At 52.6% G+C, this 25,919-nt stretch overlaps 1 protein-coding gene and 2 long non-coding RNA genes across 5 annotated transcripts; 2 read left to right on the top strand and 1 right to left on the bottom strand.

The window, feature by feature from the left end:
- Positions 1-728: 728 nt before the first annotated feature.
- Positions 729-5,590, top strand: LOC105494989 (uncharacterized). Its single transcript, XR_011621255.1, has 3 exons — positions 729-867; positions 4,766-4,923; positions 5,454-5,590. It is a non-coding gene; the product is annotated as an uncharacterized lncRNA (long non-coding RNA).
- On the bottom strand, positions 5,287-21,607 carry LOC105494987 (TAL bHLH transcription factor 1, erythroid differentiation factor). 2 transcript variants are annotated; one of them, XM_011764091.2, is made up of 5 exons: positions 21,518-21,607; positions 18,562-18,717; positions 14,782-15,228; positions 13,320-13,414; positions 5,287-9,162 (listed from the first exon to the last, which is right to left on the bottom strand). In XM_011764091.2, exons 3-5 carry the CDS (start codon positions 15,225-15,227, stop codon positions 8,708-8,710), a joined length of 996 nt encoding a protein of 331 aa, XP_011762393.1. In that variant the 5' UTR covers position 15,228; positions 18,562-18,717; positions 21,518-21,607; the 3' UTR covers positions 5,287-8,707. The 2 variants fall into 2 exon arrangements, with proteins under 2 accessions (XP_011762393.1, XP_070949631.1); XM_071093530.1 differs by lacking the exons at positions 14,782-15,228; positions 21,518-21,607 and having other exon boundaries at positions 18,562-20,402.
- Positions 15,204-16,658, top strand: LOC112429007 (uncharacterized). 2 transcript variants are annotated; one of them, XR_011621259.1, is made up of 3 exons: positions 15,204-15,344; positions 15,992-16,143; positions 16,525-16,658. It is a non-coding gene; the product is annotated as an uncharacterized lncRNA (long non-coding RNA). The 2 variants fall into 2 exon arrangements; XR_011621258.1 differs by having other exon boundaries at positions 15,223-15,363.
- Positions 21,608-25,919: the final 4,312 nt, after the last annotated feature.

Raw genomic sequence — 25,919 nt, 5'->3', positions numbered from 1 at the left:
GCCCTGTTCAGCAAAGATGACAGTAAGTGTACAATGACTTAATGAATTAGAAAGGCTAAAACTGCGTTGTCCAGCATGGCAACCACTAGCCACACATGGCCCTTACATTCAGAATAATTCAACTTAAAATTCATGTTGTTGGCCAGACACAGTGACTCACACCTGTAATCCCAGCACGTTGGGAGGCTGAGGCGGGCAGATCACGAGGTCAGGAGTTCGATACCAGCCTGGCCAACATGGTGAAACCCCCACTCTACTAAAAATACAAAAATTAGCTGGGTGTGGTGGCGGGCACCTGTAATCCCAGCTACTTGGGAGGCTGGGGCAGGAGAATTGCTTGAAACTGGAAGGCAGAGGTTGCAGTGAGCTGACGTTGTGCCACTGCACTCCAGCCTGGGGGAAAGAGCAAAATTCTGTCTCGAAAAAATAATAATAAAATAAACAAATAAACAAACAAACAAATAAATAAATAAATAAGTCACTGTGTTAAATGAATAAAAATGCAATGACTTGCACTAGCTGCACTTCAAGTGCTCAAGAGCCACATGTGGTTAGTGGCTATAACATTGGACAGGACAGACACAGGACACTGCCATCATCACAGAAAGTTCTATTTGACAATGCTGACCTAAGAGAGGTGATAGAACACCAGCAGATCTAGGTTCTAGCTCCAGCTTAGTTCCTAGTTCCTGCTTTGCCTCTCGGAGACCGTTTCCTCCTTGTGCAGCCCATCCCACATGCTGTGCAAGGCCAAGCATAGACAGTACCTGATAACGACATTCCACTGATTCTATCATCTCTCTGCTTGGATCAGACACATGTGGACTTCGGGAAGCAGATGGGCAGGTAGCACCCTGCTGCCTAGAGGTGAGGGACCCACCTGCCACCCTCAGGCTCCAGCAGCTCAGAATAACCCAGGGTCCAAAGCTAACCCAGTGAATCTCCTAGGAAGGCAGGCTCTGCAGAGAGCATGGCTAGTGTGCATCTCTCCATAGGCTTGGCCTGACGATCCCAAACTCATCCCTTCTGAACCCAGAGGGAGACCCAGACAGAGCCTAGGGGAGGAGGCAGCTGCAGGGGCTGGTCCAAAGGGGAGGGGAGGAGTGGAGAGTGGAGAGTCAGAAACGCGCTATCAGCACTGCCCGTCCTCCCCACTTCCTCTCTTCGAACGGATCACATCCTGTTATTGTGTGGACAGAAAAGGCCGGGAGCTGGGGAGGGAGGCAGGGCTCGGACCAAGCAAGTGGGGAGAGGTAGGAAGAGAAAGGAGGAGCCAGAGGAACAGGACAGTGGGCAGCAGGGAGCTCCAGCAGCCCAGCCCTGAGCCAGGTGGCCTGGACAGGAGGAGGGGACTCAGGAGGATGAGCATCCCCGGGGCGGCCAGCATCTGCCATTGAGAGATGCTGGGGCCCAAGACAGAAAATGGCAGCCCCTCCAGGAGGCTTTCCCCAAGCCTCTTCCTCAGGCTCCTTCTATTTAGCTAATGTTCACCCCGGGTCTCTACTGCCAGAGCTGGGTCTCCCGTGGCCACCAGGCCTCTCTCACACAGCACTTGCCTCCAGGGTGGAGGGCTCTGTATCCATTCCCTTCACCCCACTTTCACCTAGCCTGTGAGCCCCTGCAGACAGGGCCAGGGTGGTCCCTTGCTGGCTCCCCAGCACTGCTCAGCAGGAATTCCTGTTGCTGTGAATGAGGAGGGTTCCCACAGCTTCCTCTTCGTTCTCTCTTCTGCCGTTCCCAAGCATACCCCCATCCCAATCCCATTTCCATGAACAATAATGGCTGTTTTCTACAAAACATAAGCACTTCACACACATGATTTTTAAATCCCACCCTTAGTCCCACAGCTGGAACTTCAACCCAGTGGTCTGACTCCAAAGATCAGCCTCTTTCTGTTGGCCCAATTGCCCTTCCCATTCACTGCCTTCTGCGCCCCGGCCTTTCTCTTCTTGAACTGATACCAAATTGACTGCCCTGACTACCCACTGGGCTTGTCCTCAAGCCGGGCCCACTGCTTGAAGCAAGCTGTCCAGCACCCACACTGATTGCTCAGTCCTAACAGATTGCTGGGGCAGGCTGAGCTGCTGTGTTCCTGCACAGCCCAGGCCTATTCGCTCTAAGGACACCAACTACCTGTCGACTATTTTGTCTTCCTTTCCTGAGAGGTAGTGAGCACTGGCTCTGGACTCAGATCTGACTCCAATCCTAGGTAACCTTAGTCGAGCCACTTCCCCTCCAGGCCTCATTTCCTCCTCCGCACAATGGAGAGGATGGCTTGGGTGATCCAGACTTACTCCCTTCCTTACTCTGACTCACAGTGGCAGAACCTCTGTTGCTGGACACCGTGCCCAGCACCATGGCCTGTGTCCCCACAGGCTGGTCAGTGGCACTTTACTGGTTCACAAGGGCAGTGGGGCCAGAGGGGGAGTGCTAGCTTCTAGGGAACAGTTAGCTGTTTTGCACATAGAGGAGGTAGCGGGCAGGCATGAGGAGGCTGGGCTGCCATGAGCAGACCAGATCAACGGCCTCCCAATCTTCCTATCTCCCCACCTCACCCCACCCAGGTCCAGTATGATAACCAGGCAGCTGCGGCCCAGCCCAAGAAAGCCTACACCCGTCCTCCCTCTGCCCACAGCAACAAAAGCAGTGCTAGGGGTGGAGCTGTACATCTGCCCCTGACTAGCTCAGGACCATGGCTTTCGCAGAAGGCCCTGGAGCTGCATCTCTGTAGCAATGATTCTGCCTCCCATCCATCTCCACTCTTTCATTCCATGCCGGCCTCAGAACGGAGCTAGGAGATTCCAGAGAGGGGAATCTTCTCATTCAGCAAATGATGAAAGCACCTGTGCCAGGTCTATCACAGGGCACCGGAGGCGAAGAGATAGATCGCACGTGGTATTGCCTCAAGGAGCTCATGTTTTAGTGGGAAAGCAGACAAGGAAAGGAAGGCCCGTGGCGGGCACCAAGGAGGCAGCTGACCCCATAGTCAGGGCAGTTGCCTGGATGTTGAGGACAAGTTAACCAAATGAAAGGAGGGCGGAAAGAGAGGATGGGTAGATTGTCCTGGGAAAAAGAAACAAAAGGTGCAAAAACCAGAAGGTCATAAAAAAATAAAAGAATGTGATCTGGAATAGAAATGGTTGTACAGTCGGAGCAAAGAGAATAAAAAAGTGGTGAGGGTTGAGGCTGACCGGGTCAGCAGGGCCATTTCAGGCAAGGCCCCGGTTGCTGCCCTTTCCCCTGGAGGACAGAGGGGCCCCCAAGTGCCTCCGGGACTGAGCTGTCTTGGGAGGTGGGAAGCCTGGTCCTCCCCTGCCGACCACTATGGGACATGTGGCCCTGGAAAGACTCTTTTCTTCTCTGGGCCTGTCTCCTCTTCTGGAGACCCAGGTGGCCCCCCAGGGTCAGGGCAGCCTGGACATTCTATCACCTCATCGCTTTTGCCTTGCTGGCCACAGAGTTCACGGGCCCTTCCAGACCTCAACGTGGAATGCTTTGCCCTCTCCTGGGAAAAGTCCTTCTGGAAATGGTGCGCCTCTCTTCCCATTCTTTAGTCCAGGACAGTGAGGCTTCTGCCTCTATTCCTCCCCTTGTGTCACTGTCATCCAAGTCATCAGTGACCTCCATATTGCTAAATCCAATCAACACTTGCAGGCCTTTCTTGCCTGACCACTCAGCCGCTTTGGACTTGGCTAACCACTTCCTTCACCCTAAAGGCCCTTTTCCTCTGGAACACCACAGTCTCTAAAACAGCACTCTCTGTTTCTCCTGCCTCTTTGATCGCTCTTTCCCATTTCTCTGCCTCAAGCCCTTAACAATAGGTCCCTTCCTCACACTGCTCCTCCCGCCTGTGAGCACAGACCAGGCCAACACCACCACTGCTGAGACCCACAGCCAGCTCACCCCAAGGCTAAATCTCACCGTCCTATCATCCCAGGTACCTCCTTGTCCTGTACCAGGGAGAAGCACACCTGGGAGCTTCCAAAAACCAAGGAGCTTCTCTGTAGGTCAGAGCATGGTCCCCAAGCACTGCCTTGCTTCTGCCCTCCTATCTATGGTTGGAAGCACCTTGAGGACAAGAACAGCCAAGTCAGAGCCTGGCAGGATGAACAAGGTTCACCCCCCAAAGGAGCCAGAGTTATCCGTGAGGTCCTTGAATTCACCTCCTGGCACAACTTTTATCTTAATACTAATCATGTTGTAACTTACTATAGAATCAACATATTTATTACAGATGTGTGTGTCTGTGTGTTTACCGTCTCCCCTGCTAGAAGTTAAGCTCCACCAGAACAAGAACAGGGATCTTTGTTTTATTTAGTGTGGGATCCCCAGTACCTAGAACAATACCAGGCCCACACTAGATGCTCAATAAATATTTGTTAAATGAAACAGGGTGCCAGTGGCACATGCTGTAGTCCCAACTGCTCAAGGGGTTGAGACAAAAACCTTCCAGTTTTTGCACCTTTTGTTTCTTTTTCACCTTGATGACCCTTGAACTCCTGAGCTCAGTTCAAGATCAGCTGGGGCAAAAGGCTAGAAGAAGCAAGATCTCATATCTTGAAAAAATATTTAAATAAACGAAAGAAAGAAAGGAAGGCATGATACTTCATTAGAAGTGCCTGTGTGACCTACTGAAATCCCTGAGGATCAAATGGTCCACATGCAGTGGCTTCCCCCAGCCCCAAATGCTGTGCCCTTTGTTTTATTTTTGGAAAAGAATAAAGGTTGTATCATCTAAACCACATTCCCATTCCTGAGCCTCCAGGGAAGTCCTCCCGGATGATATGGAGCCTGCTACAGAACCTCCACTCTCGACTTCCAGTGCCTTCAGACTTCGTCACCGAGTCCCCAGTCCTCAAGAACCAGGCATAAGAGCTGCAGCCGCCACTGTTGAGTCATCAGGGAACCTGGGGCCCTCCTATGGTATGGCCTTAATCTGTCCTGAACCTAGGATATATACAACTGTCCCAGCCATGGAAGCTGATCCCAACACAAAGAGGGGATGTCTGCTGAGGCTTCCTGAGCTACAAGCATGGGTGCATGAAGCTGAGGGGACAGGCCCCCTCTATGAGGCTTGCGGAGGGAAAGAATGGAAACCCTATAGAGGAAGGCTGTCTCCTCCCCAGCAGGCCTGCCTTCAGAGTCGAGGGTGGAATCCCACTTCCTAAGACTACAGCTGAGTCCTGGAGGCTCCCCATGTCAGGAGAAACAGTTTCTTGCCATGCCTTTTCTTTCAATGTCCCGAGTCTGAGGCCTAGGGGTGCAAGGCAAGCACAGAGTCCTAAGGCCCCTTTGTAAAACTTTTATTTAGAAATCTTCCCGATATATCCTTATATATATACACACATCATCACCACATGGGTTTTTTTTGCTAAAGAGTCACACACCCACAGTGTTGGCCTCTGGGCTGTACAAAGATCAAGGTACCTAGAGCGGTTACTCCTCTTCTGCAGAAAAATGCAGAGACCAACGCAATTCATCACATACAGTACAACATTGACGGAAAGTGCTGGGCCCGCCCACAGAAACAATGCACTATGTACATGGGCAGGGGGCAAGTCTTCAGCAGAGGGTCACGTACCATCGAAATCACAAGTACGGCCAGACCCACCCCCAAAAGGCAGAAATAGTTGTCGGCTGACTATAGATGCTGTGCCCTTTGTTTTATTTTGGAAAAGAATAAAGGTTGTACCATCTTGTCATTTGCCATAACAAATAAAAGAATATGAATTTGTCTTAAAAGATGTGATTCCCTTCAGTGGTTACAGTCATCTTTGTTCTCAAAATGTTGTGTTTTGTTTTGTTTTACCTTTATGTTCTTTCCCCTTTGTACAGATGCTATTCTTGGAATGTTGCCAGTTTTTCATGGGTAACAAGGAAGGAGAGGAAGGATAAGGTCATGGGGTACAGAGGGTGAAAATAAAAATTACGGATCTTCTTTAGTTCTTACAAAGACCTAAAGCCTTGCCCTTTCCTACCAGGCTTGTTTTGGGTAGTTGCATTACATTTTACACAGTCTGCCAGTATTCCCATATCTCTTTTCCATTCTCATTACTGTCTCTGGCCTTGGAACAAGACAGAAATTAAGACAATCTGGGCTGGGTGCAATGGCTCACACCTGTGATCCCAGTGCTTCTAGAGGCAGAGGCAGGAGAATTGCTTGAAGCCAGGACTTCAAGACCAGCCTGGGCAATATAGCAAGACTCCATCTCTACCAAAAAAGAAAAAAAAAATGTAAAAAATAGCCAGGTGTGGTGGCTCACACCTGTGGTCCTCCCTACTCGGGAGGCTGAGGTGGGAGGATTGCTTGAGCCCAGAGTTCAAGGCTGCAGAGAGCAATGATGGCACCACTGCACTCCAGCCTGAGTGACAGAACAAGACACTGTCTCTCACAAAAAACAAAAAAAAAAATAGATAATCTGGAGAAATGAGGACAATCTCGATAACTCAGGCCAAAGTGGTTTACAATCGAAATTACCCAAATGCTGGGCAGTCAGGCACACCAGCCCACTGCCTAGGTCGTGGACTCAGGCTGCAAAACCCCACTGCAGGATTGAGATTGAGGGGGAAAGAAAGCTCTTTATGCTCTCAAAACTGTCTACTTTCATGATCCCATTCAGTCCACACCATAGCCCCAGGAGATAGGCCAAGGCAGAGTCACATGGCAAGTCTGAAAGAAGAGGGAGCCAGAAGTTTGAGTTCTTGATAAAATATCTGATCCATCTCATGAAACCCGTCCACCCATCCACACTGTGGCTACTTCTCATTCCTAAGTCAAGCGAATCCACTGTGAAGCAAAGCTTTAGATCCTACAACAATGACTCTATCTTTAGACAGATGGGGTTCCTCACAGGATCTTCCAAACATTGGAAAGGAGCAACCCTAATGCTCACCAAAACATGATCTGGGGAGCCTGAAATTAAATGCGGAGCCAGAGTGCTACAAAGGTGAACAATGTTGCCCCAAGCTCAAGAATTGGACCTTCCTTAAAAGGAAGGGGAGGGGAGCAGACATATTATCTGTCTGCACATGGCTGAATTAGGGCCCCATCATGGTGAGGGCAAGCCACTGGGTTGAAGCCCAAACTATAAGAGGGGCTTTCCAGACAGCCACAGTAATGAGTTATTGCATGACAGGACGGGACCATAGCCTATCTTTCCTCTGACCTCGAAGGCAGAGCCTAGAGGGAGAGGGCTGGGGTGACTTAAGGGTACAATGACAGACATAGAGGAGGACTTCTGTGCAGTTTGTCCCCTGGGCTTAGATGCAGGTCACAGACAGGCCTCACCTTAAGAAAACCACATCCCACCATCTGGATTGACACAGGAAATCAATGAAGGGGCAGTGGTTCATTCTACAAAAGGATTCTTCACTTTACAAAAGGACTTGCAGTGGTTATTTCTTTAAAAGATGAAGAATAAGGATGTGATTTACAAAAATTTCATGTACAATTTTCAGAGGGGAGCACTCCTATTGCATTAAACCAACCTCCCAGACACACCCTTGATGACAGCTGCACAACTGAGGGGTGTTTAAGGTTCTGCTAAGTGAATGTGCATATGTGTGGGTCTTAGCCAGGGCCTGGTCTCTGACTGGATTTCCCATACCCTAGAAGTGAGGCTGGATCCTGGTCCTATTGAGAGCTAAAGATTCCACCAATAACTGAAGTCAAGCAAAAATTCCAAATGCAAAGCATTCATAGGACAGAGTTTGTGCTCAATTCGGAACACAGACCAGAACATCAGCAAACAGACATCTTACAGCAAAGAAATCCCTCTAAGCATCTAGGAGAATGCACAGATGGGGCTGCGCATCTACTCAGCACCCGCATACGCCCATCAGCACACTGGCATTCACTCGCCAGCATGAACAGTGATGTGGAGGAGTTGAAGTCCACGTGCCCAAAATATCTCTTGCTCCATATCACTCTAATATCATTGTCCCTTTCTCTGCCTTCACACAAAGCCCAACAGGGCTCTCTCAGGGCTGCAGACACGGTCTCCACAGCCCCAGGCTTAGGAAGGCAAGTCTCAGTGGGGAGAAAGCAGAACTTTGATGCCCAGGGCAAGAAATAAGGGCAACTGGGTTTCCTGACCCTCTGGCCCAGCTCATCTAGAGCAGACTGTCCACTGATCATCTTCAACCAGGCCCTGAAGAAGGCACCTCGAGGCTTGTGACTCTGCAGCATCTGGCAAGCTGGATGGATCAACATAGGCCTGGGTGAAGATGGGGCTCACGAAATGGGCAGCTATTGGGTACCTATAAATATGGACGGAAGTGGCCACACAGGCCACCCCAGCCAGCTTGGGAGGGGCTAAAGGCAAGGCAGAGACTGTTGGATGCCTCAGATGAGAGCTGACAACCCCACATCTCAGGAAAGACAGGGATCCCAAACTCCAGGCCAAAAGCAGTGACAACTCCAGCCTCTTACTTGGGAAAGATTAGGGACTGAGGGAAGAGGGAAGACCGTGCCGTCTTCACAAAAAGTACCTACCACTTTGCTCCGTTTTTCTGATCTCCTACTGGTACAGGAAACAGAAAACCAGCCCCAGGGTCAGTAAAGGCTTCCCAAAGTTCAGACATCCAGGAAAGTTCAAGTCCACCGCCTTGCTTCAGAACGGCCCAGTTCTCATCCCACCTGCCCTGAAGCCCACCATCCCAGCAGCCTAAGGACGCCCTCCTGGCTGATCCTGCTGGCCCAGACCCATCACCGAGGGCCGGCTCCATCGGCGGCGGGCAGCATGGCAGGATGAAGGCTGCGGGCCGTGTGCTTGGGCGCAGGCTCCTCTGTGTAGCTGTCCGGGCTCGCTGCCCCGTCCAGGGAGCTGCCACAGCTGGAGTTGGGGGAAAGCACGTCCTGCAGGAGGTCATCTGGGGGCGCGCCGCCCCCTCCCCCACCTCCACCCCCACCAGCTCCCACCACAGGGTCCTTGCCAGGCTTGGCCCGCTGGGTGCCCTCCTCCTCCTGGTCATTGAGCAGCTTGGCCAAGAAGTTGATATACTTCATGGCCAGGCGGAGGATCTCATTCTTGCTGAGCTTCTTGTCCGGGGGATGTGTGGGGATCAGCTTGCGGAGCTCGGCAAAGGCCCCGTTCACATTCTGCTGCCGCCATCGCTCCCGGCTGTTGGTGAAGATACGCCGCACAACTTTGGTGTGGGGACCTGGAGATTAGGAAGACAAGGGTTAGGAGAATGGGCTTGAGATTCCTTCCCCAAAGGCATCTCCATCCATTGGGAAACTTGAGAAACCTAGAATGCCTACTTTCCTTTCACTTAGAAAACATCCACCCTTCAAATTCAAGTTCCTGTGCTTCCTCCTCTATGGGAACTTCCTCAACCCCTCCAGACAGATCTAACCAACCACCCCATACTGCAATCCCTGGAACTCCATCACTCTTGATCATTACTTAGGTTTCTGTGCTTGTCTCCCTCCCTGGGCTGTGAGATATTTGAGGACAGGGACCTTATGTTATTCATTCATCCATTCACTTGTGCCAAGAGGCCTCACAGTTATGTCTAAGGAGACAGACTCCATTCCTATTTGACTATCCCTGCCTAAATTAATGACTCTGGGCAAGTGACATAAAAACTTGTGAAGTGGGCCGGGCGCGGTGGCTCACGCCTGTAATCCCAGCACTTTGGGAGGCCGAGACGGGTGGATCACGAGGTCAGGAGATCGAGATCATCCTGGCTAACACGGTGAAACTCCGTCTCTACTAAAAATACAAAAAAATTAGCCAGATGAGGTGGTGGGCGCCTGTAGTCCCAGCTACACGGGAGGCTGAGGCAGGAGAATGGCGTGAATCCGGGAGGCAGAGCTTGCAGTGAGTGGAGATCACACCACCGCACTCCAGCCTGGGCGAGAGAGCGAGACTCCGTCTCAAAAAGCAAACAAACAAACAAACAAAACAAAAAACAAAAAAACAAAGCAAAACAAAAAAACTTGTGAAGTGCCTTGACTTCACCACCACCTGCAAAATGAAAGTAATACTACTAAGTCATGAGCTGTTACACGGGTCTCATACCTAACACAGGTAAAGAACTTAAGACAATGCCTGCCTCAGCTTAGCAGTCAATAAATGTTAGCTATTATTATCCATGTATCAGTTTTTTGCTAACAACCAGGCACTGTGCTAGGCACTGAGGAACAATGGTGAACTAAATAGAGTGCCTGCCCTCATGGAGCTTACGTTTTAATGGGGAAACAAATATTTAAAAACAAAACAAAACAAACAAACAAACAAACAAAACAAGGGCTGAATTGTAATGAAAAGAAGCTCCATGTTTAGCTCCAGTGGCTGGGAAGGCTGTTCTGAGGCTGTGAAGAACTAGCCAGGAACAGGAAGGGGAGAGGAAGAAGAGTATCCAAGCTGAGGGAATGTACAGGCCCTGCACTAAACAAGGCTTGAAGCCAGGCTGGCTGGAGTTCTGTGCACAAGATCAGAGTAGGCAGGGTCCAGACTCCACAGGGCCCTGCAGTAAGGTGGGGGGACTTTATCCTAAGGGTGATGGAAAGCACAGAGTAGGGGCTTAGAAAATGTCTGCTGACTGACCCATCATGGTGGCAGGTGGGGAATGGAGGGGAAAGTAGAGATCAATGCAGAAAGGCTCTCATACTCAGGAGAGAAGTGAAGACACAGCTATGCACAGCCATGGCCTATAGCTCTAGGCAGGCTTCTGAAGCCTGCCTCAGTCTCCCCGTGTCTACAATGCACTGGTTATGGTTTGGCCCAATAGTCACTAACATTCCATGTATGAAGACTTATGGAGCAGTGGTAGACACCAGCACACATGTCTAGGGCACTTATGGCGTGCAAAGCACTGTGCTGTGTTCAAGCCTGACTTGGGATTTGTAAAGTCAGGGGAAGACAGTGAAGGGTCCTGCTAGTGCTCTTGAACTTCTGGGCTGAGGAAACTGCTTCTCTCCCTAACATTGAGGCACAAGCCAGGGTCACATAGTCCAGGAAGCTCTGTGCACTGAAGGAACTGACAGTCCTGGGATATTTATTTGCCCTCTTCTAGTAACCCCTGGAACCAGACCTCGGAGTGTGAAAACCGGGGTAGAGGAGAAGGGCAAAGGCCTCATCTAAGTCCCACTGCTCATTTTATAGCTAAGAAGACTGAAGCTGGGATGGAAGCAGACCTCACCTCAGTGGTCAGTCTATGAATCAGCTCATCCATCCTGCACTTGCTGCCTGATCATCTTTCTCTCTCCTACACGCACACAGGCATGCACATGCATGTGCGTGCACACACACACACACACACACTTTTCCTGGGAAGGATCACCATCTCCTACCCACGGCACCTCTGAAGCTGCCTTTCCAAACCCTAGCAGGCCCCAGCCCAGCTGACTCTTTGCCAAAGGCCAGACCCAGCCTGGGAAAAACACAGCACAACTGCAGGGCAGTTCTACCCTGGGATACCTCTGAGGAAAATACTTGTTGCTTTCAGGCCTCCAGGCCAGACAAAGAGCATCCCTCAGCAGTGATATAGGGAGGACAGTCCCTCCACCATGGCTAATGCTGGTGATCTTGAGGGAGCTCCTAATTGCGGAGGAGGTGCTTATGACTGCTGTCACAGCTGGAGCTAGACTACATCCAGAAGGGGAGGTGGTGGGGAAGTAGTCAGGACTTATTCCAAAGCTTAAGACCAGTGTTATGAGGGTGGTCCAGGACTTAGCTGTGTGACCCAGGACTTAGCTGTGTGACCTTGATCAAGCTGCTTAACCTCTCTCAGCCTCAATTTCCTTATCTGTGAAATGAAAACAGTAATATTGCCCTCATGAGTTTGTGGTAAGGAATAAACAGAAACTAAGCACACATAGTCCATGGCACATAGTAGGTATCCAATACATGGTGGTAGCAATTCAGCAACAGGAATCCACATCAAGTCCTAACTCTAGATCTTGCATTATTTCTACTTCTATGGACTCTTTTGGGTTCAGTCTCTAATTTCAGTGTCCCCTAGACACACCCTTTACCTACATGTCTGCCTATTCCTCTGTGGTTTTTTCCAGAGAACCCCCCCGTCTCCTCACCTTCCTCTTTCCTGAATCTGTCTACCTCTCCTGGTGTCCTCTGCCTCTCTCTCTGGCCAGCACTGAGTAGGTGCTTGGTAAATATTGCCAACACTTATGGGTAATGACTGCCTTACACTCCTGCACACCCCACAAACCCTCACCCCTGTGCTCTGCCTCCTCTGCCTATTGTAGAAAATGCCTCATCCCTGGGGAACTTCAGGGCTGGTCCTGTCTACTTCTTGTTTGGTACACCCACCTCTCCTACACTAGAGAACTCCCCTCTAATCTAGAGCAAGGCACCCATGCCTCTCAGCCCTGCACACCTGTGCCCCAGGCTGCTTGGGTCTTTTGAAGTCTTTTCTGTTGTCCAGACGCCAGCCCCTCTCCTTTCCAGAACACCACAGAGGGCTCCACCTCCAGCTCCATACCCATATCCCTCCCACCAGTTTGCAGCATAAATCTCAGCCTGGCTCTGAGGCCTTGGGCAGCCTTCCTACAGGAGCCCCAGGCCACAGCCAAGCTGAAGTTCTGGGAGCATCTGGGTCTGGCTCAAAGTCCCTCAGCTCTGAAGTACCTGCTCTCCTACCCCTGGTGCTGGGACCAATCTACTATACAAGGTCAACCTTGGGAAGACAGTGAGGGTCTTCCAAATCTCCCATTTGTCCAAACCATCCCTGCAAGTTCAGGGAACATTCAAGTACCTTAAAGGAGCAGTGCCAAGGCCCTTCTCAGGGAATCCAGGGGTCAAGGTAGAATCCATGATGTCAGGAAGGGAACTCCAGGTCTTAGCCCAGAATGTGTTAATGGGAGACAAGGGGAGCCTACTGTGTAGGGTCCTTGGAGGAAACCCTTGATGACTTCATTGCAGGGAGGAAGCAGACTCCAGACTCTAAGGAAGACTTGGGAGGAAGTGCAGGGAATCCCTGAGGGTCAGTGCCTACAATGGGGGGTTTGGGGACACTGTGTGTTTCTGCGCTCACTTGGGATCCTTGCCAAAGTATAGGAATGGAGCCTGGATTGGGGACTGGAACTAACTCCAGAGGTTTGGGCTAAGCACATTATGTGTCTCTCTTCCATGTCTCCTCTTCACGGGACTGTGAGTGTGGTCCTGCTAGCCCCACGCAGGACTTTACCTAGCCCCAGCTCAGCTGCAGAGTGAAGGGCTTCAGCAGTTTGGGTTTCGAAAGTGGCCCACCCACCTTTGTGACACCTACAGAGTAGCCTCAGATGTTCCCTCCTGCAAAGGGCTCTAACCAGCGTGAGGGGCAGATACAGCGGTGGGGTGGGGCAGACTCACCATCGGTAATCTCCATCTCATAGGGGGAAGGTCTCCTCTTCACTCGGTTGTTGGTGGTGAACATAGGGAAGGCATCCGGCTCCCCAAAAAACCCGCTGTCAGATGGACCAGGCAGATCACAAGATCCCGTGTTGCGGGGAGGGGAGAAAGAGGCTACTTAGGGATCCTCCCCACATGCGTTGAGTCCCCCACCTCTGGGCAACCCTGCTGCCTTCACACCTGAGCAGTGAATATGCTGCACACAGATACACACACGCGCACGCACACGCGCACACAGAATGCCCCCACTCTGTCATGAAACAAGCAAAGGGAGGAGGAGACACCTTAACCACGCATCCCCACACACAAACACACAGGCACACATGCAGAAGCAGAGGTGAATAACACATGGAACAAACACACACACACACACTTCACAGATAGAAACACTCTCCATTCTCCTGCCTTGGAAACAAGCACACAATCCACACACACCTCCACTCCCAAACACGTGCCCACTCAGGCAAAGGTAACCTTCACACCTGATGGTGTGCATCTCTGTCACCACAAAGGGGCACACTGTCCTCTCCCCCCCTCCACCTCACCCCACCCATAAGGGGCTGTGGATACACAACAGACAGGAAACCCTGACTCCCCTTCGCTGAAATTCTCCCCCTAGCTCTCTGCCCTCACCCACTCTAAGCTCTCCGTAGCTCTGTCTCTTGGGTGCCCGCCAGACTCACTGACTGTCCCACACTCTATCCTAGCCCCATCTTCCGGATTCTATTCCAACCCTACCGCTTCTCTCCGTCATCATCACAGTGGCCCCAGCGGGGAAACGGATGCCCTTACAGCAACTGGAGTACAGGCTGGGGCCAGAGACCACAGCTAGCAGCAGAGGGGCTGGGAGTGGAGGGGCAGATCAGACCTCAGGCGGGCCCTCCAGCAGAGATTCGGGGGAGGGTGCCTCTGCCACCATCCTCATATCCTTATCTCTTGCCTGTCCAGCTAGCGCTGCGCTTCCGAATGAATTTCACACCCTCAGCCACAAACATCTACCTCTGCTCACAGCAAAGCACATGCAGGCACATTCTTTCCTGCTACCCACGCTCAGGGGACTCCCTCCTCTCCGTCCCCCACACCACCACCACCCAGCACACCAGCCACACGCTTGCACCCCCGAAGGTGTCCACGCCCTCCTGTCGGCTTCCACACAGCCATGCACCCGGCAACCACACGCACACTCTCTCTCACAGAAGGCCCCTCCCTCACTGGCACTCATGGGGGGCTCCAGCTTAAGACTCTAGAGCCCTTGGATTTAAAATGACCTCCTCTGCCTGCGCTCCACCCGCTCGGCCCCCGGGGCAGGAGGGCAGGCCGCCTCCGCTGTGCAGAAGGGAAACCCCGGTGGGGGTGGTCGCCCTGCCCACCCGCCCCTCCCGCCCAGCCCCTGGCCCCTGGTCCCTGGTCCCTGGTCCCTGACCTGCCAAGCGAGGCCAGCGGCTGGCTGAGACTGTAGAGCAGCGCGCGGCCGGGGGCGGCGGGGGCAGCCAGCGCGGGAGGACTCAGCTGCACCATGCGGCCGTCGCCGGGCAGCTCCGCTGGGGCCGAGGCGGGCGCGGGGGCTGGGGCGGGCCCGGGAGGTCTGCACAGCTCGGTGGTGGGGACCCGATGGCGCGCTTCGGCCGCCGGCGCGTCGCGGCCCTTTAAGTCTCTCGCGGCACCGCCCCCACTGGCAGGGCCGCCCCCCGGGCCTCCGCGCGCGCCCAGCTCGATGACTGGGGGCTCCGCGGGGGCCGCGCGGCTCGTCTCCTTGGCGACGCCGTTCAGCAGGACCAGGTGCGGGGGGGCCATGCGGGCCTCGGCCGCGTCCCGTCCCTCTAGCTGGGGGTCACTGTGAGCCGCCTCGGTCGGCGGCCGCTCGGTCATCCTGCGGGCAGACAGACAGACAAGCGGATGCCCGCTCTGACGACCGCCCCTGACCCACCGACGTGGGCTGGGGTAAAGGGGTGAAGGGCAGAGAGAGAGGAACTCACACACAGAGACGTAAGAAGAGGCAGACAAAGTTAGCGCCACGTGGGGCTAGGGCGGGAGGCCGGGTAGGGTTAGGGTGGGAGGGAAAGGGGATCTCTGGATTTGGAGAAGGGAGGGGTGCCTGGGAGACACAGAGACTGGGGGCCAAAAGGACAGAGATGGAGGAAGACGACAGAGACACTGGAAGAAAAGGAATACAGCCAGCGAAAGAAACACAGAAGGGGAAATCAGGAGGAAGGAAATGTACAAGGAGGCAAGAAAGAGATTACCCCGTCCCCCTTCTCAGGCCGAAAGGGAAGAGGAGGGAACAAATTCCCGATCGTCCTCTTTGGTTTTAGCGGGGAATCTGTCAGGCAGGGATTCGTTGCTTTGGGAACCTCCCTTGGCCTCTCAGCAATACCCCCAGCTCACCTACAGGCACACGCTCAGAAACACGGTGCGGGTGGAAGTAGGGAATTAGAAAGTGGAGGCTAAGGGGACTGGGGTCCACTCCACTAGAGCTGGCAGGGAATAATCCTGAGGAACCAGCTCCCTCCACACACACACACACACACACACACACACACACACACACACACACACACTCGTCCCCATGGGGAGTGAGGGAGTGTCTGTCTACACTGAGCAAATCCACTGCGAATCCTGTGTCCGCCCTGCAGGCCTTTACTCCTGCTCAGACAGAGATGAGAGGCCGCCAAGGGAAGAAGATGGTGCTGGCCAGACCTCCCTAGGCAGTCCACCCCTTTCTGGTCAGCTGGACTTGTAAGAGAGGTCAGGTCTCAAAGAGAGGCCTGGCTGAGGTGAAATGGAGGTGGGCATTTGAAGGGTTCCCTGAGGGCAATGAAGTCTGGACTCCCATCCAAGAGCAGGACAGATGTCATGAAGCTCTTGAACTCTTCCAGCCCCCCTCACCGTCATCTCCTGCCTTGGTGTTCTTTGGGAAATGGGAGGAATACCTCCTTTATGCATTTGAAAGTACTGTGCAAATGCTCAAGGAAACATTATTGACAAGGAGAATGGGCCAGCGAGAAAACTGCCTGGCCCAAAGTCACTCACAGTCTATCTGTGAGAGAGCCAGACCAGAACAATAATCTCACTTTGCTCTACCCTCCCATATTCCCAGAGCAGTGAAACCACCTTGTGCTCCCACAAGCATACTCCAGGATGACCACAGCCACTCTACTTCCCACAGGTGTGCTAGGGCTCTTCCATCCCCTGGCTTCATCCAGATAGAGCCGGGGCCAGCAAGAATCAAAACAGAAAAATCGGGAGACTCAAGGGCCAGAGTTTGGGGATGCTTGTGAGTTGTACATATATGATCAACTCCACATAAGTTGTTTAAAATAAGCTTTCTGTTCTCTGAATTATATAATTGGGCATTTAAAAGAAGCAAACAAATACAAAAAAATCAATTTAGCCCCATGCAGAGTCTATCTAATCATACATAGCAGCCATTGAGCTCCCATACTGCCACTGCAATGCTCTGGACAGGATTCATCCTAGGAACCATCCCTCCCACCCCAGAAGGGAGAAGGGACCATCTGTAGCCTCCTCTGGAGCTTAGCTCAATTGCCACCAGACACCCAGGACGACAGACAGACAAGATTCAGACTGCTGTACACCTGCTCTGAGAATGCCAGCCCCCCAGGTCTGGCACAGAAACCACAAAATTCCCTAAGTCCTGGTGTATACAAGCTGTAAAGGCAGTAGGTCCCTGATGCTTCATTGGAAGTGAGTTTATGATTTTGGTGGAGACAATAGGTCTCTATCTATAGAATGCAACCACCAAGACACCAAGGCCACTGGAAATACACCAGAAGTATATCACCCAGGTCCTCTTGCTCCCAGCAGCAGCGAAATGTGCCAGAAATATACCAACCCTTGGGAAACATACAAGCTTCAAGGTGTTGGTTCCCTTTCTCACTGCTCACTGTCCTGACACACCGGTGTGAGCCCAGGGACCTGTCCTTAAGCCCCAGCTTCTAACCGAGTGACAGTGTGCACTGCAGTTGCAGACTTAGCTCAAGCTCTGTTATGACACGTTTTTACTCTCCGATTAATTATTTGACTCCTGCTCTAGCAGTGGGTTCCTGAGAGGCAATGGGAGTACATATTCCAGATGAATTGACCCTGGCCCCAAATGTCTTCTCCAGACGCCTATAAATATCCCATCTCCAAGGCTCCTTGTGAGAAATATATGATTGGCTCCCAGGGTCTGTGGAGGACCTCTCCCGGCTTCTCCCCACATTTTAGGAAAATCCTGCCTGTTCTTCTGCAACCAGGATCACCAGCCAGAGGTCTATGCCCCAAAGAAGCCACTCACACACACTGACGGTTGTTGGCGACTAAGCTGCATCACTTGGTTTGATTACAGAAAGGAACACCTGAGTGATTTTATTTGTTTTTATTTGGGGAGAATGAAGGAGGAGGGAGATTTTAGAGTTCTAGACTATTTGGCAACTACAGCTCCTCTCTCTTTGTACTGCGGAGACCCTGCTTATAGCCCCCAATGCAAAATCCTCATCTGCAGTTGCCAGACAGCCAGAATATTTCCACCTGTGCCAGAACAAGACAGAAGACCCCAGGAGATTCTTCCTAGGGACAGGTCTCAAGCAGACCCAATCTCCCATACAGAGAATTTCTTAGATGAAAACAGTCTCAGCCCTTAGACCCAGCCTCTGGTCTCTCTTCTGGGCCCACACCAGCACAACACCCTGGAGAAGCCCCAAGCCTGCACGAGTACCAAACCCACCAGGGAACAGCACCACCATCCTCGCCTCTACCAGAGTAGAGGGGTGTTCCTGCAGCCCCACCCTAGGCCTCAGGCCCGGGGTCAGGGCCCACTCGAGCTGGGACTGCACTAGCCAGGAAGGCTGTCGCCTTCTTCCTGCGGGAGCTCCAGGCAGAGTCTGCACCACCCGGATACAGCCGCCCCAAAGTTACCGGCCTTGCAAAACGTCCACAGAACCGGGACCAACGGGAACGGCCTGGACGACTAAGTCCAAATAACTGGTTTTACCCAGGGCGGAAAAGGGAAAGAGCCGCTGGAGGCCACAGAAGCAGCTAGCAGCAATCAGATCCTGATTCCAAGCTCTGGCTGGTCCTCCCCTCCCCCCACCCCCAATCTGAGACTGGGCTCTCCTCTGTCCTGAGCCTTCCTCACCCCAGGCCGGAACCCGAGGCCTTCCTGGACACTGTTTCCACCGGCACCATTCCCCTGAAAACTCACCTGGGGCATATTTAGAGAGACCGGCCCCTCTGAATAGGATCTCCACTCCGCCGGAGAGGGGCGGAAGCCGAGGTAGAGGATGCAGACCCGGGTCTTTGCTTTCCCCCTTTTGCGCTGAGAGGCCTGCAGTTACGCTGCGGTGTAGTCCTGGGCGATCTGCCGCGCCCAAAGCGAGTTTCCAGGAAAGATAGGGGTGGAGAGAAAGAGGCAGGGCAAGAGGGAGGGAGAGAGAGAAATGGGGGTCAATGGCTGGGAATTACCTCCTGTCCCCGACCAACCAGTCCAGGGAATCGCAAACAGCTTTCCGCCCCCAACCTGCAGGTGTTTGGAGCCTTCCCTCTACCCCCTCCTCCCCCCACCCGCCTTAAAAAACCCTATACATGACCAATCAGGAATAGCTATTTAGTCCAACAACAACAACAGCAACCCCTCCCGACAGGCTGTCTGGAACATTTTCGAACCCTCCAACTGGGATCGGTCTGGTTCAGTGTTTGTTTTCTAAGCAGGGAGGTGTCTACCCGGTTGCCTCCGCAGCCAGATCTCCGACTGCCGCTACACCGGGAAGGGGTAGTCCCGGGCCTGGATGGGCAGAGGTCTGTGTTGGGAAAGGCGAATAGTCCTCAGACTCTGGTCGGTGGGACAGAACCTTGGAGTCCACCCCACCTCATTCTCTCCCTGATGCGCATCCACCCACCTCCAGCCCAAAGCGAAACCAGAACCCAATTCCAGGGGTTGTACTTTCCTACAGAAATGGAGTTGGGAAGGGGGTTTGGGGAGAGATATCTGATATGTTCAGGTCCTTTCTCGTCCGCCTACTGACTGAGAGAAAGAAAAAAGAAAGAGAGAGGAAGAGAGAGACAGAAAAAGAAAAGGAAATAAAGACCAACAAAGAGGGAAAGAAGAAAGGGGAAAAGTCCCCCATCTTCCCCTCCACCACCCCTACAAAACGATTTTCGATTTTTCAGGGTTTAGACAGAGTAAGGGAGAATTCTAATGATGTCTTACAGCAATAAACAAGGTGAAAGGAAAGGAACGTAAAAACAAACCCGATACTACTTTCAAGGATGTAGCAGGATTTAGCTTGCTTTTATTTTTTCCTGGTGGATTTTGTTTAATTTGTTTTGCCTAAATCGTCAGGCTTATGATCACACATCGAAGTCTTGGATTAACTCCTTCTGTTTGCCGCGGCTTTGGTGGAAATATAGGAATAATTCTTCCCTGGATTGCAATACAATGCGGAAGATTTTCTTTCTCCGCTTCTAATCCAAAAGAGGGGAGGGGAGGAAAGCAGAGGGGAATCCATCCATTCCCGGCGTGTTATCGGGGGGTTAATGTTTGCGTGTTCGCTGGGGGTTAATGTTTGCCTTATGACCAAGTCTCTGTGTCCGTGCCTCTCTCCATTTTCTCTTCCTACCTCAAACCCAGCAACTTAGAAAACGGCGGTAGCGGGGGAAAAAACCCGCTGCTTTGTTCTCCCGCCAAAGGAGCCAAAAGGGACAAACTGCTGCGCTCTACGATGATTATTTTAATTAAAATAGGATGTTAATGATGACGATTGTGATGGCGATGGCATTGGCAATTACAATAATTGACTAAACAAAATCCTTTCAACCCGAGCTAGGGCCCCACTAACCCGGTCCCCTCAAGAGCCCGGATTCGGCCTCGGTCTCGGATGCCACGGGTACCAGACCCAAGCGGCAACGTCGCTCACCCGAAGAGGGGGCGGGAAAATCTTCCCTGGAGGTGATCCCGAATGTCCCCACCCGAGGCGCGAGGCCTGGTTAATATGCCCATTGTCCTTTCGGGGCCTCTCCCTCGGACCCCGGCGGCCGCACCCACGAAACTGACCAGAAATGGACGAAGCCGGAGTGCAGCGGGAACCGAAGCCCGCAGCGACCGGCTCGAAGGCGCCGGCCTCGGTGAGCGCTGCTCAGCTTCAAGCCTGGAGGAGCCTCCCATTCACCAACGAACCCCTCAAACACCGAGGCACAGGCGGGCCTCTGGGCAGAGCAGCCGCCGGCCCGGCTCTGTCCGCCCATCCAAGCCAACAACTGGCTCCCGAATACATCATAATTTGGAATAAAATGTGAAATCCCGCTCCCCGCCCCCATGCCGCCGCCCCCACCAGCGCCTCGATCTCTCGCTCGCCCTCCCCCCACTCCCGCCCCCAGCGATTTGCAAACGCACCTCTAAAGGACACAGGCACACAGGCACACAAGTCAGTGCCGACAGGACCACACAGGGTCCAGCCCCACAGAAGGGCAACAAACAAGCACCACTCAGCACTGCTACAGAAGCCGACTTGGTCAGCCCCGCACACTGCCCAACAGGACACAACGAAATCGGTTAAACGTATCGGCTCACGGACACACAATCCAACACAGTCGGAATCACACACGCCCGACATAACGAAGACACCACCCAAACACAGTCGCAGAGGCCACACACCCCCCCACACAGAACCAGATCCCTGCTGAGAACGCCAACGGAGCACAATCGTACGCAACGAAGAAAACGCAGAAGGGCCTCAAAGGGTCCACATCTACACACCCCAACCGCGCAGGCACACCACACTGGGACACACAGCCTGTCGCCAAGAAGACCACACTCAGAAGCAGCCAACGCCGCCCACAGCTCTCATGAACGCACTCTCACAATCCCACCGCATGCACACAACCACGAAGAAGAAATGAAAACCAACCACCGCCTCGCGCATTTCTGTATATTGCGTAAGGAAAAGGGGGAAGGAAGGAAGAGAGTCTTCGAGGCGGGAGGGGCGGCGGCAGCCGGGGCGGTGGCGTCCGTGGAAAATGCCCCCCCCCCCATCGAAAGGAACCGAGGGAAAGGGAGCGAAGACCTCTTTTGCGGACGTGGGGAAAAAGAGGAGGAAATTGATGAGGAATTCGGTGGGAGGCCTCGGGTTGCTTTTCCCCTAGAAAAAGGCCAGAATGCTCACGTCTTTCCGCTACGGGGGTAGGTGTGTGGCCATTTTGAGGCCCGGTCCTGAGCGGCGGCGGCCCGGCCCCTCCCGCGGCCCCCGCTCCCCCGCCCGCGCCGCGCCCGCCCGGCCCCTCCACCGACGCGCTCTAATCCCACTCACGTTCCAGGCCTCGTTAGCATGGGCCGAGGCGCGCCGGGGCCGTGTGCGCTGCGGAGATAAGGCAGTGCCGCGGGTCCGCCCGCCCCCGATAAGCGCCTCGGCCATTATGGGCCAAATGATTCATTTTAATTTGGCAATTTCACCGGAGGGAGTGGGGACTGGTGGAGCGGCGCTAGGACCGGCTCCGGAACCCGCTGCGGAGAGCGTTGGACGCGCTGTCTAGGACCCAGCAGATCCAGCCCCCATCTCGGATCCCAAGACCTCTCAGGAACTCCAGCTCCCCACAACCTCAGTCCCTTGACCTTCCAGACACCTTTCTTCAGCGACTCTCACCCCAACACTCTGTCCCTACCTCTGAAGACCACCATGATACCAAAATCGTCACCTCCCAGCTCCTCCTTCTTATTCTTCCTCCAGTGTCCCAGACACCCAGATTTCAATGGGCAGCCTCCCTATCCCAGAAAACTCCCCAGCCCTTCCCTACCTCTTCACCCCCTTCTAAAATAGAGCCGGTAACTCAAATTCATGGGCTCTACGGCGGCCTGGCAGAACCCCTGTCAACAGGGATATTAAAATGCCCATTCTGCTAGGTTTCAGGCTGAGCCCAGAGCCCAGGAACACTGCTCCCCACATGGTGTTAAAAAAAAAAAAAAAAAAAAAAAAAGTCGGCCGGGCGCGGTGGCTCAAGCCTGTAATCCCAGCACTTTGGGAGGCCGAGACGGGCGGATCACGAGGTCAAGAGATCGAGACCATCCTGGCTAACACGGTGAAACCCCGTCTCTACTAAAAAATACAAAAAAAAACTAGCCGGGCGAGGTGGCGGGAGCCTGTAGTCCCAGCTGCTCGGGAGGCTGAGGCAGGAGAATGGCATAAACCCGGGAGGCGGAGCTTGCAGTGAGCTGAGATCCCGCCACTGCACTCTAGCCTGGGCGACAGAGCGAGACTCCGTCTCAAAAAAAAAAAAAAAAAAGTTTAGTCTAGCGACTGAAACACTATTCTAGGCATTTTACAAATACTAACTAATCTGCTTTTCATAAACAATCCAGAGAAGTTGGATCCTCAATTTACAGAAGAGAAAACTGAGGCACATAAAGTCAAGTAACTTTTCGAATGATACATAGCTAGTGCTTGATGGAGTCTGCCTTAGAAGAAAATTTGGCACGTAGTCTTCTCTGCAACTCGGTTGATGAAAAGGGGCAGTCAAAACCTAGCCAGGGACAGGGACCTGGGATCAACTCATTGCGGGGGCCAAGGTCTTTACTGTGGGGTAGGAATCTGAGTTCAGTGCCAGCTGGATGATGCGCTCAGCCCACGGAGGGTCTCTGGGTTCATTCTTTCATGGTGGAGTGGAAAGAACACACGTTCGAATTTTAGCCACTGATCTCTGAACCTCAGTTTTCTCATTTGTAAAATGGGGAGATAATGTCGACGTCACAAAATTGTGAGAACTAACTTATATGACCTTTAAAAGGTGGTGGTGAGGGTAATAATGTACGGAAAGTCCGTAGCCCAGGAAAACAGCATATGCACTTGCATGGGAGTTCTGGTTACCATCATAGAGAAAGAAATTAAGACACAGAGAGATGTGACTTAGCCAAAACTTACAGTAACCCAAAGGAAAAGCCAGCACCCAAACTTTGGTGTCCAATTCCCAGTCCACAACTCTACCCTCCATGCCAGGCTGATTTGTCCTTCTAGTATCTCTGCTTTTGAGCTTTTTTTGGAGCCTGAGAACTGGGGAAAAGCCCCTTCTCTGGTAACAAACTGAGTCCCAGTCAAAGATTGAGCTGAGAGCATGGCCCCAGTCTGGGATCTAACTTCTTCTTGGTCATCAGGATGATTCCCTGAGAAGATACAGTTAAATCAGTGCCGCCTGTCCCCTCTGTTCCTCCTGTGCTCTCTGAAGGGTCAGGCTGTCATGGGGATACAGATAACTCTCACAGAATCCCACGTCCTAAGAAAAACTCTAGTTCCTCCCTGCCATAAGGCCTTTGCTTTTGCTTGGCTCCACCACTTAATAGAAAATGAGAGTCATATAATTCTGAGTCTGAAACACAACTCTGCCATTCCGGGGCTGTGGGACCCTTGGACAAGTGATTTCATGTCTCTGAGCCACTGTGAAAACAGGCTAGCCATTCCCATCTAGAAGAGCCCAGGTGGGGACTGCTTCTCTGAGAAAATGAGGCCTGGACTGCGATCGAAGAGTGAAATTTGGGGGTGCGAAGAAGGGTGAGTATCCAGAACCTTCCAGGTGGGCTGAGGAAACAGCTGGACCAAGGGCTAGAACAGAAGGGCGGTAGGTTCATGAAAAGAAATAGAAAAGTGTCCAGTATGGCTGGAGCATGCTTGTGGACAAGTTACAGGATTTTTTGGCATTTTTTTGTTCGTTTGGTTTGAAGGTGGGGGTGGTACCCTGTATAGAATAAGATTTGCATTTCTAGAAAGTTCTTTGGCTGAAGTGTGGAGGGGGAAAGACTTTGGGAGGCCAGTTCTGGAGCCAGTGCAGTGGTTAGGGGAAGGGGATTAGAGCTTGGACCACTGTGTTGGCAGAAGAGATAACAAGAGGCAAGTGAAGATGACATGTATTTGGGGTATAAAACTGGGTTTATAAGAATTGAATTTGGGCCAGGCATGGTGGCTCACGCCTGTAATCCCAGCACTTTGGGAGGCCCAGGCAGGCGGGTCACAAGGTCAAGAGATCGAGACCATCCCGGCCAACATGGTGAAACCCTGTCTCCACTAAAAATACAAATATTAGCTGGGTGTGGTGGCACATGCCTGCAGTCTCAGCTACTCAGGAGGCTGAGGCAGGAGAATCACTTGAACCCGGGAGGCAGAGGTTGCAGTGAGCCGAGATCATGCCACTGCACTCCAGCCTGGCGACAGAGCGAGACTCCATCTCAAACAAACAAACAAACAAAAAAGAATTGGGTTTGGGGGGGATGAGGGAGAGGAAGGAATCTGGGAAAACCCGTGGGTTTCTGGCTCTCCTGCAGAGCTAGTGGTGGTTATTCCTGGAGATGGGGAACGTGGAGGCCAAAGGGATGAGGGGAGGGCTTATACATTTGGTTTTGAACTCCTTAAGTTTAGATGCCTTTGAGGTACCTGCAGACTGTTGGATTATTTTACAGTGCATTAAATGTCCCCAGCCAGCACCTCCAAGGAAGGTGTCCTTTCCTGTGGTGAAGGAATATGGACAGGTGGAAAGGCATTTGTCAGCCCTATGGCAGAGGGTGTGCCCAGGCCTCTGTCTGTGGGGCAAGGAAGTGACGTTCACTAACTCCCCAATTCCACTCATTTGTTCTCTGCCAAGCTCCAGATTCTGACAGTCAGGCAGCCACTCCCAACCTCATCCCCCAAACCCCTGCCAGGGGCTGGGGGCTCATGACGTCTACACCCGCCCCCTCCCCTGTTTCCGATGGTCAGTGGAAAAAAGGAAACTGCGCGCTAAGCGGGGCTCTGCCCAAAATAGCATCTGGTGCCTTTCGGTCAGCGAGTTGTCCGAGCGTCCACGAGAGAGTGACAGGCCGGGACCCAGCCAGGAAATGCCACCCCTCCTCCACCCTCCCCAAACGGAGGCCCCAGTCGGGCAGGAAACCCAGAGCGCCTGGGGTGGGGGTGGAGAGGAGGGAGGGGAGGTTGAGACCCAGACTGGTAAGTCTGGAGTCTGGAACTGGGGCAGCAAGAACAGGGGACAAGAACAGGCTAGCTAGGCTCTGGCTCTGAGGCCGTTGTTCCCCACCACCACCACCACCACCACCACCACCACCACCAAAGGTTGGGTTCTCCCTAAACCCCAAAACTGAGCCTCTTACCATTTTTCAAGTGTTTCTGCCTGCCCTCTCTGAGTACTGGACTATCTCTGAGCTTCTCCCCTGAGTTTGTTCTCCAGAAAGATGCCGTGCATGCACTCTGATAAGCAGCCAAGTTTATTTTTAACAAATTACTTTGCATTTACTGTGTGACAAATACTGTCCTAGGTACGTCATAAGTATTAATTCAGTTAAACCTTGCAAGAACCTAATGAGGTAGGGACTACTCCATTTTGTAGGTAGCACAGAGAGGTTGAGCAACTTGCAGAGAACACCCAGCAGGTAAGTGGTGGAGGCAAAATTCACACCTGGGGCAGTGTGGCTTCAGGCCACAGTGCTTCGAAGGCAGCAAAGCAAGCACAATGATCAGGCAGACCTGAGCTCCTATCCCTGCTCCCTTAGTTGCCAGCTGTTTGATACCAGGCAAATTACTTAATCTCTGAGTT

This window comes from Macaca nemestrina, chromosome 1 (genome assembly GCF_043159975.1).
Source record: "Macaca nemestrina isolate mMacNem1 chromosome 1, mMacNem.hap1, whole genome shotgun sequence".
NCBI classification, from domain to species: Eukaryota; Metazoa; Chordata; class Mammalia; order Primates; family Cercopithecidae; genus Macaca; species Macaca nemestrina.
Note: the sequence above shows the minus strand (reverse complement) of the source record. Positions and strands in the feature narration are given on the sequence as shown.

What these genes read in the sequence shown, in the direction of transcription:
- LOC105494987 (XM_011764091.2), bottom strand. Translation starts at nt 15,227, where the DNA reads ATGACCGAGCGGCCGCCGACCGAGGCGGCTCACAGTGACCCCCAGCTA. An exon ending in CCGCTGGCCTCGCTTGGCAG is followed by an intron (nt 13,415 to 14,781) that starts GTCAGGGACCAG and finishes TCCATCTGACAG; the next exon opens with CGGGTTTTTTGGGGAGCCGG. An exon ending in TGAGATGGAGATTACCGATG is followed by an intron (nt 9,163 to 13,319) that starts GTGAGTCTGCCC and finishes CCTAATCTCCAG; the next exon opens with GTCCCCACACCAAAGTTGTG.